At 50.5% G+C, this 15,719-nt stretch overlaps 5 protein-coding genes across 5 annotated transcripts; 4 read left to right on the forward strand and 1 right to left on the reverse strand.

Moving 5' to 3' along the window:
• Positions 1 to 1,723: 1,723 nt before the first annotated feature.
• HO173_002083 (uncharacterized protein) lies at positions 1,724 to 4,267 on the reverse strand (the record flags this gene model as incomplete). The annotated part of the gene is made up of 5 exons (XM_037304019.1): positions 1,724 to 3,297; positions 3,355 to 3,767; positions 3,828 to 3,880; positions 3,955 to 4,044; positions 4,136 to 4,267. 5 exons carry the CDS (start codon positions 4,265 to 4,267, stop codon positions 1,724 to 1,726), a joined length of 2,262 nt encoding a protein of 753 aa, XP_037168814.1.
• Positions 4,268 to 4,314: 47 nt separating this feature from the next.
• On the forward strand, positions 4,315 to 6,382 carry HO173_002084 (uncharacterized protein; the record flags this gene model as incomplete). The annotated part of the gene is made up of 3 exons (XM_037304020.1): positions 4,315 to 4,536; positions 4,601 to 5,985; positions 6,040 to 6,382. The coding sequence occupies 3 exons, from the start codon at positions 4,315 to 4,317 to the stop codon at positions 6,380 to 6,382; spliced, it is 1,950 nt and encodes a 649-aa protein (XP_037168815.1).
• A 655-nt stretch (positions 6,383 to 7,037) lies between these two features.
• Positions 7,038 to 7,564, forward strand: HO173_002085 (uncharacterized protein; the record flags this gene model as incomplete). Its single annotated transcript, XM_037304021.1, has 3 exons — positions 7,038 to 7,350; positions 7,400 to 7,475; positions 7,525 to 7,564. The coding sequence occupies 3 exons, from the start codon at positions 7,038 to 7,040 to the stop codon at positions 7,562 to 7,564; spliced, it is 429 nt and encodes a 142-aa protein (XP_037168816.1).
• Positions 7,565 to 7,907: 343 nt separating this feature from the next.
• On the forward strand, positions 7,908 to 9,902 carry HO173_002086 (uncharacterized protein; the record flags this gene model as incomplete). The annotated part of the gene is made up of 1 exon (XM_037304022.1): positions 7,908 to 9,902. The coding sequence occupies one exon, from the start codon at positions 7,908 to 7,910 to the stop codon at positions 9,900 to 9,902; it is 1,995 nt and encodes a 664-aa protein (XP_037168817.1).
• A 4,277-nt stretch (positions 9,903 to 14,179) lies between these two features.
• HO173_002087 (uncharacterized protein) lies at positions 14,180 to 15,191 on the forward strand (the record flags this gene model as incomplete). The annotated part of the gene is made up of 2 exons (XM_037304023.1): positions 14,180 to 14,351; positions 14,404 to 15,191. 2 exons carry the CDS (start codon positions 14,180 to 14,182, stop codon positions 15,189 to 15,191), a joined length of 960 nt encoding a protein of 319 aa, XP_037168818.1.
• Between the last annotated feature and the right edge of the window lie 528 nt (positions 15,192 to 15,719).

Genomic DNA, 15,719 nt, shown 5'->3' on the forward strand with positions numbered 1-15,719 from the left:
ATGCCTTAGCATAAATCTAAGAGTGGGCCAAATCCCAACGTGCAGGCCGGCAAACCCCACCCCCAACCCGGCGTCGGACTACCTTAGGTAACACAGTAGGTCAGCATCATAGAATATAGCCCGCTGAGTCTTCCTGACAATATTAAGAGTCAGAATCAGGTACCAGAAAATGTTCGCCATGGATCACGCAAAAGCTTGAGAAAGAGGCCATGCCCTGTAGGTATGTTGATTCTAGCGCAGCCTTTCGCGATGGGCTAGTTAGTTAAAAGCTGGAGGAATACCCGCGTGGCTTGTATCCTTCTCCACACCCTGTCTCTCCTTCTCTCCATCATGGCTTTTTTTGGGGCATGTCTTGCATACCCCAAATCACCTTTCAAACCACCCCTAATTTGTTGGAAATGACCCTTCCCCCATCTTCCTTCGGCAGTTGCGATCATCAGGAGAGCGCGATTAAGATGCTTTCGCCTATTACGCAGAAGGCCAGGGTTCGAATTTTCGTGATGATCCTGCCAGGCCGAGCAGGCCCGCGTTGCTATTCATAGACTGCTCGGCCGAGGAAACTGATGCCGGGTCGGTCTTCTACACTTCACACATTCAATCAATTGCGTGGACTGCAATTCTTCAGAAGATCTGTAAACCGGCTGACAGCATCAAAAGCTCGCATGATGGGCCACTCACTAACCCGTTCTAATCACGGTATGCTAGGTTCAAGACTCTGTGTTCTCCTGACATAGCCGAGAGGGCTGAGGCTGCCACCTTGGAGATTGCCAGCCGTCGACCTGTACGAATAGCTTCATTCCCATATCATTCTTCTCTGATCGAGGCGCAGCTATGTTTCAGGCTTAGTTAACTGACTGTCAGCCCGTCACTCCGAGCCCCTCCATAACAGGCAATACCTGACTTCAATTCCCTGTTCGGCCAAGAATAGGGCACGCTCATGCCAATTTGTACCCAAGTGCCATTGCCGTGACCTGAGTGCTCGAGCTCTGTCGGATCCGAAAAGTCCCAGACAAAAATCCGAGTTGCTTTGCCCCCTTGGGCGTTCTCTAGATGCATGAGGGCACAGAGCGTGTCACTACTCACACTTAGGGCCATGCCCTGTTGCCAACCAAAGCATCAGGGATCTGAACCCACTCTTTGAGGGCTGAACAAGACAAGCCATGCTGCGGCTATGATCCGGGTATGGGGTCAGAACTAACGCCAATTGTGGGTGAGTAGCGAGCCTTGCTGAAAGTAGTGCTCCACTAAACATTTCTTGCACTGCTGATACTTTTTAGGCTTGGATTCTAGCGATTTTTTAACTCAAGCTTCAATTCAATGGCTCCTGAGCTACTCTATCTTGACTGATAAATCCCATCTGTGCACTTTCCAGCAGGTCGCGACCTCAGTTGGATGGCAATCGATGACCTTGGGACCCAAAGCTTTGGAATCTATCATGCATTGCCTCCCGAAGAGCACGACATTGCGGCTTTTCAATGTCTCGGCTCTTCCCATCCAACTCTTTGCTTAACGAACACTTGCATGAAAAAGCAATGACTTGCAAGCGCGCCAGAAGCGCCGAGAAAGGGACAAACGCCTTTTTTCGGAGATATCAGGTTCTTGTGACATCCAAACGCTCAATGACAGATATCTCCAGTCATGCTCACCGTCGTTGGAAGAGACTCCATAAACCCTTTGCAGTAACCCACGATCACCGTTTGCGTCATCCCCTCTTAGATCAACCTCACAGCCTTCGTAAACCCTTCCCACCCCTAACCAAGAATGGGCTCGGCATCTCGTCTCTCTCCGGATCCCAGACCGGCACATCCCCACCACTCCTCAGGTTCTCTTTCTTGGTCTCCTCCACAATTCCCTTCTCTACTTTCTGCGCTTGACTGAGTCCTCCAGCTCTCGCTTGCGCCAGCTCGACCAACGTCCTCCCCCCGCCGTTCTGACCAAACAGATTTCGCTGCATGACGGCTTTAAATATTTCGTTCTCCGTGCTACTAGTAGGTGGTTTGGGCGGCGCTTTGCGGACAGGCGAGAATCCTGAGTGCTTCGGGCTTGGTGGCGACGGAACCCGGGATGGTCGGTCAGACGCTGCCGGCGGAAAGAGCGTAGGTTGGGGGTATCCACTGAGGCGGTTCATTGGCGCGGTTTTCTGGCGGAGGAGGCCCGGCCGGCTGGGGGCCTTGAAGGGGTCAGGAAGACCTGACGGTGCCCGGGTGGGTGATGGTAGGTCAGGAAGGGTGTCTTCTTCCTCTTCGACTATGATCGAGGCACGTGGCGAAGACGATTGAGGTGCGAGTCGGTGCTTCTGGACGGCGGCTGCAGCAAAGAGGTTCTTGTTGTTGGGTATTCCAGACGCGTTTGCAGCGGCTGCGCGGCGGGGTGAGAGGGAGAGGCAGGCGATCGACATTGGTGAAGGGTCAATCATCTGTACATCCATCGGTGAGTCAAATTCAGTGCGGGCCCGAGATAATGCGGTTCGCGTTCGCTTCTTGGGTGGTGTTTTGGATTGTATGACTGGTGGCGAGTCGATGGAGAGGCTGCTCAAGTCCGTCGACGACAGAAAATCGGAATCCGCGTTTGTGCTGACGGACGAAAACTGGACGTCCGGCGGAGTAGGTGGTCCTCCTTCTTTCGCAATTGGCCGTAATTCAAGCCGTAATTGCACTTCGGCTTCGACTCTCGACCGGACCTCGGTCTCAAACATTTTATGGAGCTTTTCCTTCTCCATCTGGACTTGTCGATTAATCTCGAGTCTGGCCTTCACCTCCCATTCCCGACGTATTGTCGATTCCAACGCAGCTCTCATTTTCTCCTTCTCCCCGTTCCAGTTCGAAGCCTTAGCCTCGGCTTCTTGAGCTTTTCGCATGGCCTGTTCTTCTTTTACCCTCAATAACCTTCCTAATTCAACCACTTCCCTCTCCTTTCTCATTAGCCGCACAGCAGGAAGATTCAGCAGGCTCGCAGTGTCAGGTCGCTTTAGCGGATTGATATTCAAGCAGCTCTTGATGACGTTTTGTAACTCCTGAGAGTATACACTTGGCAGTGGATCTACTCGACCTTCTTTGATCTTCTGTATCAAATGAAAATGCGTCTTGGCGTTGAAAGGTTGAGTCCGCGCGCACAGCTCGTACATCACGCATCCAAGAGACCAAATATCCGAGTGGAGGGTATATCTTTCTGCAGCACATATCTCGGGCGACATGTAGAACGGTGTTCCGACGTATGTCGACGCGAAGTCGTGGGATTGCATCAGCTTTGACAATCCGAAGTCTCCAAGCTTGACCGAGTTGTCCGCGCCGAGGAATACTGCGGCAATCAGTGTTGGACTGCACACGGAATATAGATATGACAGCTGCGACTTACTGTTCTCCGGTTTCAGGTCTCGGTGCAAGATCATGACTTGATTTTTGCCTTTCAAGCCCAATGGCTTCAGAGCACCGCATGGCCCCATGGCGTTCCTGCCAACCTCCGGAGCATCGACTCCATAATGGCACCGGTATAGAGCGGCGACGAGCTGTGAAAAAATGCTCCAAACATATTCCTCATCTGCATACTGGTCTTTTCCCCGGAGTTTGAGAATCTCCTTGCTGAGATCACCTCCTCCACAGTACTCCATGTACAGATAGAGTTCCTGTGTCGGCTTCAGGTGTTCTCGGTGGTAGTATCCGACAATATTCGGGTGTTTGAGGGAGTTTAAGGATAGAGAACTCGGCGTGGAGCTGTTCTCGCTCCTTCTGAGACATTTTGATGTATTGAATCTCTTTCCGACACAGGATCTGGCAAGGATCTTTCTTAATAGCCGCGAAGTCTTCAAGTTTTCTGAGTTCACAACTTACATGGCCGTCTGATATTCTTCTGACCTTCCTGATTGTACCAAAAGACCCTCGACCTGTGAGAACGATCAGCTCCGCAATCCCTGATCTATCGGGGAAATGTGAAATGTTTACCTATTGTCTCCAGTACCTCATATTTCTCTGGCTCTATCGAGGTCGCCATGCTGGCGATGGCGAGTGAGCCTGATGCTTCGAATGTGACGGAATTGATTGTTGTAGACTAGTAGGATGTCAAAGCCATGGTATTAGCAGTAGAGTCCTTGAGTTGTTATCACGACTTCATTGGGTGTCGAAATGTGAATTCATGGTACCTTGCAGATCCCCATGTTTACTTCGTCTGTCGGAAGGGGCAACACCCGCGTCACGAGGTGGTGGGTGATAAGATTAGAGGCCTTGGCACTTTGACGCCACACTTGCGTCGTTCGGATTTCTGCTTCTATCATTGATTCGCTGCTGGACAGCTAGAGATCATTGCGGTGCCCGAATCGCCATGGTACTCAGAAAAGACCAGATTGAAGCTAGTCTTCAGGAAGAGAAGAAGCTGATTGAGGATGGCAAACTCAAGGAAGACAACCCCCTCGACGTCAGCGAAACATTTTTCAGACTATGTGAAGCTTGTCGTTGCGGAGACCTGAAGACTTGCCAGGAGACGATCACAGAAGGCGTCAATATCAACGCGAGAGATCGTTTCGATTACACGCCTTTGATCTTGGTATGAGTGTACCATGATCTCCCCCGCACTTCCTCATCATTGCTTGCTAACGCCTCAAGGCAAGGCTAGTCTGTGTGGTCATTTCGAAGTGGTACAGCTGCTACTTGAATCCGGTGCTCTTTGCGAACGAGATACGTTCCAAGGAGAGCGATGTCTTTATAATGCCCTTAATGACCGAATACGAAATCTATTGCTCTCATACGACTATTCGAAATCTACGGATCCACTGCAACCTCTTGCCTCGCACATAACCTCTCTTTTGACTAGAGAGCACCCCCAAACATCCGATATCCTCGTTGCCGCTGCTGAGGAGTCGTTCCGTCTGCACAAATTCATTTTATCTGCGAGGTCTCCATACTTCGCAAAGAAATTATCTGTCGCACCTGACACAGCGTCATGGAAACTTCCTTCGGCGATCCCCCCACAAGCTTTTGGAATAGCCATCAAGTACATATATCTGGGCGAAATATCCAACGATGTTGGTGGTGGGCCTGGCACGGGGTTCTCCGAAGACGAAGTATTGGAAGGGATCGACAAGATAAGCAGGCAATTGGAGATCATAAGTCTCTGGGATGGCATTCTCGAAAGCGGGGACCGCAGACTTGCGAGACAGCGGAGAACAGATGAGGTTGATAAAGGCCGGAATCAGCTGGAGGCTTGGTTCTCAAACAACGTGCTGAAGCACAAGATCATTCTCGACACGGCGAGGGCGGAAAATGTCAAATGGGATCGCAACAACGGGGTTTTTGCAGATGTGCTGCTGAGGGCGGATGAGTCCGACGATGCTTTTGAAATCGAATCTCCTTTAGAGGAAGATCCCCTGCAAAGGAAACCAGAAAGAAAAAATGGCATCCCCATCGGACCCCTAAGACAGGCATCACGTTCTCCATCTCGAGATGGAAAGCCTCGGAAATCTATACTGTTCCCTGTACACCGGGCTATGCTCTTGCGGTCAGAGTACTTTCTTACAATGTTCTCTTCGGCCTTTCGGGAAGCACAAGCCACGGAGTATCTACATATAATCTCCATGGATTGCTCACCGGAAGTCTTGGAGGTCGTCCTGCAATTCCTCTACACGGAGAAGACCGATTTCCCTCTAGAAATTGCTATCGATGTTCTATTTGCTGCCGATCACCTCTTAATTGAAAAGCTGAAAATGAAGGCTGCAGTGGTAATTAGCACTCTTGGAAACGGTTCAATGTCACAAATCCCTACGAGATTGGACGCTGCTGAGACTTCATCCCCCGCGCCAGAAGAACTGGACATCTACGACGTGGTCCGCGCAGGTTGGCTCACACGTGTACCAAGACTTGAAGAATTCGGCGCCAGGTATCTTGCCTATAGACTGGAATCTTACATTGATGAGGAGGATTTCGCAGATCTTGTTCGAGAGAGCGCGAACAGGATCAAAGGAAGACAAGAGACGGATACCATTGAGCTGTTGGATGAGTCAGTTCTCCCTTTCACGCTTCCACTGTACCTATCGCTTACGATCTGCTTCAGCATCCGATATTATCTATCAGAGCGCTTCCGTCTGCGCTTCGAAGATTCTGGTCTAGAAGACATGATGGAAGAGGAGCCTACAATTGCCACCGAGGCTGAGACCGACATAGATGGAAAGCTGCCGGAGGATGAAGGCGTCGATATGGGCTCATTGCCCAATGGTGACGCTGCACGAGGCGATGTGAACTCTTCATCGGGAATCATGATGAAAGACGGTTCTAGTACCATCAGGACGTTGGATGGGGAGATGGTGGGGGATGAGCTGGAGGGGGATGCAATCAACTATCAGATACTGCTTGGCAAGATAGAGGGACTTTTAACCCGATTAAAGCTCGATGCTTAATGAACACGGATATGAGCGTACTCACAACTTCAAAGCTTGATTATAACACATCATCTATGGATCATCTAGACGATTTTCTCCCTTCAGATCTTATTTATGCTGTATTCAACAAAACGATCAACAAAATGATAGATTTTCTATGTATTCAGTGTGTTCATTGTAGTGACCGTGGTGATGGTGGTGAGGCTGAGAATGCAAAACATCTTATGCCAAGTTTGGTAAGCGTCCGTCCGTCCCAGCTATTTAGCGGATGGCGGCGGAAGTGCAAGTGGTGGTGTGAAGGTTAAGGTACCTTATCACTACTCGTACTTTAGCTCTCACTAAAGGTGTTCTTCTTTTTTATGGCCTCGCAAACAATCACACTCGTTCATTCCCACTCGACTGATGCTGACCGCCATACCCTCATTGTCAAACCTTTCTTCCATCTATGCTTAAAACGATGAACACGTCTTTCCTCAACACAGCTCACTGCCCCTGAGTCCCGGGAAGTGGGAAGTGGGAAGTGGGAAAGCCGAAGATTGCCTTGTTCGCCCTCAATCGTCAGCATCTACCCACGATAGCTAATTGGTCTTCGCTCAACCAAATCGATGCGATAATCCGCTCTCACATCCTTTCCCTCCTCCAAATTCAAGCTTCCATTTGTTACAACTTCCAAATGTCTCCTCCACACTCTACCTCGAGCGGTCGGTCATGGTCGGCCGTCCTGCTTCTTATCGTGTCCTTTCTCTCGCTCATAGATCTTACCCTCACCAACGACAACCTCTGGATACAGACTACAAACAGCGCCGGGGAGACAATTTGGCTGCGTGATGACAGAAAGCCAGCGCTCTACACACAGGACTTCGGCGATTGCCTGGGCAGCTCCTTGATCAACGTTACGCGCTTCGATGCTGCATACTACCAGGATAATATGACGGTGCTGTTCCATCTGGAGGGGAATACTAATGTGGCCAACGAGAGTATCATGAGTACGTTCTCACCTCCTATTGATCAAAAATTTCACACTGACTCTTCCAGTGTACATTGGCGTTTTCGCGTACGGAGAGTCTCGCTTCGACCTCACCTTCAACCCCTGCAATGCCCAGATATACAGGTACGCCAACCTCGAATGCCTGGCTCTGCTTATCACTAAAGTGCTGCAGTCTTTGTCCCATGAATAGCAGTGTCCCCATCTCTTGCTGATGGCATCATCCCTGTCGACCAATCCGACGTGTCCGGAATCCCCGCGATCGCTCTCGGAATACCAGACTTCGAGGGTCAGGCCATCCTTCGTATCTTCGGCAATTCTACCGAGACAGAAATAGGATGTTATTCAGCATTGGTTACGAACGGAGCAAGCTTTTCGCACCCTAGCTCAGTGGGTACCGTACTCGGTATTTTCACAATAGTGGCCATAGTCGCATCCTTGGCCACAGCAGTCTATGGGGATCACATACCGACAATGCGCACACACTACGCACATTCACTCTCGGTATTCGTAGTCTTCGCCGTCCTTCATCATATTTATTTTACTGGAGCTTTGTCAATGAATTGGCCAAGTGTGCTAGCCGCCTTCTGGAGCAATTTCGCTTGGAGCGCTGGAATGATTTACAGCGAGTCAATGCAGAATAGCATCAACCAGCTGATCGGATCCAACAAAGGCAACACCAGCATCGTCGGAGCAGCAAGTTCAGGGGCCTCTGCAAATGATCTTGGTGGCGGCTATTCGATATCCCAGATTTACAAACGAGCAAGCCTTGATATTTCCCGCCGGTATCTAGAGTCCCTCGATCACCAGTGGAACATGCTAAGGACCAGAGAGCTTGAAAGTCATATTGCCAAGCGGGCCGCCTCCAATTCATCCAGCGCTTCACCGTGGTACGGGAATCCTATTAAGCCAGGCTTACCGATTCCGGGCAACTTTTCTGGCTTTGCGGGCACCTTGTCTGAGCAGGGCATTCCAGCATCGAACGCTTTCATGACCGGCCTACTCTGGCTTCTGATCCTCATAGCCCTCATTACTGCTTCAGTGGTTGCGTTCAAATGGATCCTCGAAGGATTAGGCAAGGCGAATCTTGTCAAGACGGAAAGACTTGCACACTTCAGAGATCATTGGCTTCTGTACGCTGCACAAGCCGCTCTCCGCACGATGTTCACTGCGTTTTTTATGATGATCTTCCTGACGCTATTTGAATTGACCTACAAAGGCTCCGCTGGCGTTACCGCTATTGCCGCTCTGGTGTTCACCGTCTTTTTCGTGAGCATGCTGGGCATAGCTGGTTATGCTTGCTTCTACCGCCTTCGATTGGGCCGCTACGAAACAGTGCCGGACAGAGTGCACTTCCAAAAGATTAAGGCGATCGGTCCCATTCCATGGTATGGGCTCAAGCTTGAGAGTCATAGATTCGAAAAATCCGAACCAACCGTCTCCGCCGGATCAGTACCATGGTGGAGAATTCGTTTTGTCAACGAAGACCCTCAGCGAGTTGGGGTCCACCAAGACAAAGACTACACCATGCGCTTTGGTTGGCTAGCTGCACGCTTCCGGCGGACGAGGTGGTGGTTCTTTGCCGTTTGGTTGGTATATGAATTTGTCCGAGCATGCTTCTACGGAGGTGCTGCTGGCCATGCATTGACTCAAGTTTTCGGCCTGCTTGTGGTGGAGATCATCGCCTTGGTCGTCATAGTCCTGATGAGGCCTTTTGAGGGGGCTCGACTCAATGCTCTGATGGTTTATCTCCTTGGATTCAGCAAGGTTGCCACAGTTGCGCTTTCCGCAGCCTTTGATGCTCGATTCAACCTGCAACGCATAACAACTACTGCCATTGGTATTGTAATCATCGTCATACAAGGTGTCCTCGCCATTGTATTGATGATCGCAATTGTCATCGGCGCCATATCAAGCTACATGTCTCTCACTCGCAACCATGAGAACTTCAAGCCTCAGAAACTGGAAAAGATTCGGCAACGCTACTTTGCTCACCTGGAGAAGACAGCTCCGGATGTTCCCCCACCTCCCCCACCGCCTCCACCGCCTCCGGAAGAGCCCAAAGGGCCTTACTTTAACGTTACTTCTGTTCGTCGTGAGCCCAAGATCGAGGATGAAGATGAAAACTACATCGGAAGCATCCATAATCCCCTCGGCTCTCGTGTCTCCGTTGCTCGCCCAGCCACCGCCCGGGCTAGCCGAGCAAATAGTATGCGGTCACAGCTCGAGAGCCCGTACACGAATGCTCCGTTCGGAGCGCGCGTGCACCGGGCCAGCTGGAGTTCTCGCGATTTCAATGCACATTACGACCCCAGCAACAACAAAGACTCTGCCCTTGACTACAGTACCCGTAGTTCCCGATTCTGGAGTTCTTCGGGTATTGAAACCAAGGCCAGCGATGGAAGCTTAAGAGAAAGCTCGTCGCGAAGAGTGAAGACGCCCTTGAACAACGGTGAGGGCGGGTTGGAAGTTCGAAAAAGAAATGGGAAGGAGAGAGACGATGTCCTTACAGAGGAGAGGCACAGCGAAGAGCAGCTGGATTCACGTGATTGAAGGAACTTAATCAGCGTTCATCATGACTTTACGATTACATCCCGACACTAGCACATCTATCTATTGTGCAATCGAGTATTCAAGGGAAACGGGTTTGAAGCAGGATTGGAGGAGAGTGGGAGCCAGATACCAGCTTCACTCGGTCGGGCTCTTGTCACATGCCTTCCGACGATGAGAACCAAGACGGACCCGTATCTTAATTGCCACTCGATTTTTGCACCTAGATATCCGCCTCCAGCACAACATCACAGCACAGGCGTACCATGGCATATAGAGCATTGGACGGGCGCTTCATGACTCACTTCGGACCCGAACAAGTCCAAGGGGAGTTGTTCGGTTGGAGCGAGCAAGTTTGCGTCCACGGAAATAGAAATAGATTTACGAATGTAAAGCTCTTAATGCCTTTCATTGCTTGACTGGAAAGGAATGACGGTAGGTAGAGAGTAGCATACGAATTTGTGTTTCCAATCCGCATGTACTTCCCTTTACCAGACGCGTTTTCCCGGGGAACTAACCAACCTCGGGGCAAAATGGTGCTCAACGCGGTGCTTTCAAGAGATGTGCTCCAGGCCAAGGTAGCACAGATAGGATCTTGGAGTGAGTCGAGGCACTGGGACAAGGGCTAGACCAACAGATAGCTCTGTGGTGGCCCGGAATGGCACAGATTGCCAGGGCGTGGGAAGGTGGTATGACGATCGAGGCTCGAGGAGGAAAGGAGGTGCCAGGTGCATTACCTATTTTCCGTCATGAGGGGAGACTCGCAGTGTAGATGCAGGATCTTTCCGAGTATCCGGATCGTGCATTTGACTTTCCGTTGTCGTCGACATTGACGATCCATTCATCTAATTCCCGCAACGTCTATTCCAGCTTCCGTCCACACAAAACTTGTTCTCGTAGATGGTTTTGTTCCCAAAAGGGCAACAGTGATTGATTGGACGCGTAGACCGGCTGCAGTACTCCGTAGATATGCAAAAAGCAGGCAAGTGGATCTGGTCTTGCCTCGGGCGGCAATCGTCTGGTGCGGTTGTAAAGATGATAGCCTGATGGGGATCCGGAACAACTGAGTTCGCAGCAGACCCTTCCTAAAACGTCATTGTCGTTGCGTGATTCGTGACGTACAGTGCAGAACGCTCGAGGAGATTGCACGCTTTCAATCCCTGGTTGCTGGGTATCATCTTGGAGGAATGAGACGTCCATGCTTTCTCTATTCCGATGCGCGATGCTTTACGGTTTCGCCGAGTTTGAAACTTGATCGCATGTAAAGGGATGAGATGCGGGAAACACACCGTGAAGCCGGGAGAGATGGACGGAGAATATACCATCGATCAGCTCACAGAGGACAATGGTTTCTCCATCTGTCAGGTATTGTGGTGCCGAGTCCAGTCGTAGATATCTTGGATTCTTGGCGACCTTTCTCAGGGTCTGCTCGGAAATATGCATGGAAGAAAATGACGAGTCATGGTGATTATCATCTCTTGGGTCCAAAACAACCTGCATCCTCCGGTTATAACCGCGCCATTCAAGCAAGCCTCTTGAGGGTCAGCGCAGTAGCAGTGGTGGGCGCCTCAGCCTCAACGTCTTGCACATTGACCGAGTTGGCGAAATGGGACAAGCAACGCGCGAACCGTCCATGTGGCTCGAACGAGGCAGTCCTTTTTCTGGCCTTTTCAGGTCGGGAACCAGGGTCGGACGGATGAAGCCAGCATGAAGACTTGATGCACGTTTGCAGTGGCGGTCGCAGATGAGACGGAGGGAGTCTCGGAGGACGAAGCCAAGCATTGCAACAGTACTATATGCGCGGCGCATGAGAAGTTCCAATGCAGCTAGACGGGACGCATTGGACGTTGCGGGTCTAGGTCTTCGGAGGATTGAACTGACAGGCTGCATGATGGATCAGATCATCAGAAAGGGCGCACGAACAGCAGGACATTCTGGACGCTGGAAGACTTCGCAGTGGTGATGGAACTAGCCGTGTTTCGTCGACGTCTTGGGCAATTGGATGCATATCATCCGACTACAACATCCTATCTAGACCACTGAAATACTACCATCTCCTTTTTCCTTCTGGCTCGATGTGTGCGACCATGTGCACAGAATCGAGCGGTGCATATGATCTGCATTTTTCCGTCCTTCCCCTATTCGCTGCCCAATGTTTGATGCTCTACTGGCCGTTTTGGTTGCATATTGATGACCGCTATCCCGCCCAGTTTTGGAAGCCGATATCCCTGATGCCCGGGAAATTTTGTTGCAAGCATCTTTCTGAATCTGCGCTCTTAGTGAGTTGCGTGACTTGTATGTGACTCGTCCTGCATGAAGGGCAAAAGGGAAAAAGGGATCCAGAAATCACTTTCGCGGGTCACCCACAATTGTTGTCACTATCATCATCTTATTGTCATCATTATATCATTATCATTATCATTATCATTATCATGATTATTATTATTATTATTATTATTACTATTATTATTATTATTATTATTATTATTATTATTACTATTGTTATTATTGTTATTATTATCATTTGGCCGTCCGATGATGCAGGATGCAATATGCAGTATACTCATGCAATATGCAAACCTATGGTTAATTCCGAGTGCCAAGCCCATGGGGAAGAGAAAAGGGAGGGTCTCCGTCTACCCACGGACCAGGAGACCAGGTGGGTTGTTTTAGAATGATATATAGGTACTAGTCTAACAATGGGGGCGAAAAAGCCACACATTCTACACATTCTACGCATAATTCTGTGTGCAATGTTTGACGATCGTCAACGTGCACGTCGATCACAGCGATCAGCCGGGCGCCGGTAAAAGTGTGTCACACAGGGGCTCCAATCGAGGTGAACTTATCCCCTGGCCGTCTTGGGTTCTCTACTTTACGCTTGGCAGTTGGCGGTTAGGATGATAATAATAATACATGATAATACATGAGTACATGATGTGTACTGTACTTAGCTCACTACCGGCGCTACTTGATCTAATCTAAAAATCATTCGGCTCTGGCTCTGGCTCTGGCTCTGGCTTCGAAAAGTGTCCCGTGGTGAGGGTGAGGGTGAGGGTGAGGGTGAGGGTGAGGGTGAGGGTGAGGGTGTGGATTGTCATCTTCTATCACATAATCCACACAGACGACGTAGAACCGACCACGCTTTGCTCCTTTTTTGCCACCTTCCCCTTTCCCTCCTGTATACGCCGTCAAAGGGAACTATCAGAGTCAGAGAGGGCGAATGGAATTGAAAGGTGATGCCGGGGTGAAAAGGACTAGGTGAACTTAAATTCCAACATTCCTGGATCCTGAGTCCCCGACCCCGAAAGCTTGGGTCCCGCATCTTCAACACTTCAACACCACTTGACGCGCCGGTCCCTCTAAAACAGAAACTGGCCGAAAAGTGAACAGCTCGAAGCCTCGAACTGCGCTCTGACGCTCTGTGACCTGATCAAGTCAAAAGTATTCCATGATCGCCCGGGCCCCAGCAGGGATAGTGCCATCGGACAGACCATTTTAATCATCTAATCCACGAGGTCGACTGCCGCTTTAGGCGAGAACAGTCTGCTGGGCGGTCTGACAGCCCTAAAAAGGACATATCAAAGGTACAACCCCCCCCCCTGCTACTTCTAACCGAACCTCCCATCTCCCGCTTCCAGAATCATAGAGCCCCCCCCCCCCCCACCCCTTGTTTCCTGGCTGGCTTGCCTTCCTGTACGGTACTGCGGTTCCAAGTGGATAGTTCCGTCACACCATCTCGTTTTTCTGACTCGGCAAGCCGTTGAGGATCTAGCGGGGAGCGACATCAAGGATTCGAATGGCCGGGCTCTAGTCAAAATTCGGCATATCTTGATCTCCAGTCCAATCCAGCTACTCTAACTGGTCCTTGGAGATCGGTTGATGGTGCACCTCTTTCGGGCTGAGTGTCAACGGCCCTGCAAAAGCAAAGCAGAAGTGCAAAGGCTCGAGGGACGCGCCGTCTATGGAGACTTGGGTACTACTATGACCCTTGTAAGTCGTAGCCCCTCTGCCATGTGGTTATGTATACTATTCTCGAACTCTTGCTCTCTTCCTCATATCTTTCCTTTGCATGCGCCCCAGTACCAGAGTACCTCTGGGCCATCGTTTTCTTGCTCCCATCTAGGTGTGGATTGACTGACGGTCATTCTGTTGAAGATATGAATCTGTCGAATCTCCTTCATAGAGGTCAACAAAATTCCCGCCAGCAAGACCCCCCAAGATCGAGTCAATCTTTTCCACATCCTCGGGGGCGCCTCCTACACGACCATAGGCAAGATATGGCCTCGGCCCTCACAGCGAGCCCATACATCAGCCAGTCACCAGTCTACACACGATCTCCTCAGCCTCCGCCCTCGCCACCAATTGACGAGCCGAGCAACCTCCGCACCCTACCTTCCATTCAAAGTCTAATCGGAATGGATGTACCTCCACCAAACGAGGAGCAGCATTGTTAGTCCTCTTTCCATTGCAACTAGATGTGTGAAGCTCATCAGATTCCCAGTCGATGCCGAAGGCCAGCCCATCGAGCAACAACCGCAAGGCGCCGACCATCAAACAGCAGGCCATCGACCGCATACATACGGTCAACCAACCGTGAGCAATCCAAATGCTGTACCGCCATCACCTCCCATTGACCCGCAGCTTGGTTTTGACGCTTCCCACCAGTCTCCCTCTGCTACATCTTCGCACTCCTCCACCTCTGGTCCCCAGTATTTTGGAGGCACGATTAACAATCTCGAGCCCCACCAGCAGCGCCAGCCTCCTTCGTCATCCACGCACCCTGGGCATTCAACATCATCACAAGCAACACAATCGCCATACCCGAATTCGCCTTATCCCCCTTCGCCATCAGCAGGATCGAACTATTCATATCCTTCACCGGCCGTTACAGGAGCACAAACCATGTACTACCAGCGACCGCTTCCAAACAATTTTCCGCCGCCCAATATTCCAGGTGCCTCCAATCCTTCAGCTCCGAATTCTCAAGATGCATCTCCAGTAGACCCGAACAACCCCAGCCAATGGCAACAGCAACATCAACATCATCACTACATTGCGCCGTCTTCCTCGACCAATTTTACTGGCCAGTCGCAGGATCGATACGTCTGCCAAGTGTGCAACAAAGCTTTCTCTCGACCATCAAGTTTAAGGATCCACAGTCACTCGCACACCGGTGAGAAGCCATTCTTGTGCCCCCACAAAGGATGTGGTAAAGCTTTCAGCGTGAGAAGCAACATGAAAAGGCACGAGCGAGGCTGTCACGGCGGCGGAAGCCCCGGGAGCACATAGATTCAGAGCGCATTGGAGGCCGTCATGAATTACATAGGATCCGAAGCAACGTATATACACCATACACCGGCTGGCGACGATTTCTTCTTCGCTGATCGCTTGAGGCGTCTCAAAATGTATTTTTCTATACCCTCTTGCCATGGCGAAGGCGTTTTTATGAACGGGCGTTGCCAGGAAAAAGGAGGGGCTTTGGGCCAAATTCAGAGATCACGCGCATCGAAGAGACGTATCTTGGGCGCATCAGCACCTGTAGGTGCTACCGGTCCATACGATAGAGCTAAAGCTTGTTTCTAGAGGCCATGGACATTAGAATGGCACGCCTGGTTCAGAACCATGCCGTCTATCAGACGATGCGTGCCTATTGTTCATTCGTGCGTTTCCCTCTAATTTCGCGGCCTCGAGCAAGAAAAGCACAACTCTCTGTACAGTAGATGTACGAACCAACCCAGTGCCTTGCAATCTTTTGATAATCTGATATGATTCACCTTACTTGCCATTACCAATCAAAGATTTTCCATCCCCTCTGCC

This window comes from Letharia columbiana (genome assembly GCF_014066305.1).
Source record: "Letharia columbiana isolate WasteWater2 chromosome Unknown Sc0000004_s0, whole genome shotgun sequence".
Lineage (NCBI taxonomy): Eukaryota > Fungi > Ascomycota > Lecanoromycetes > Lecanorales > Parmeliaceae > Letharia > Letharia columbiana.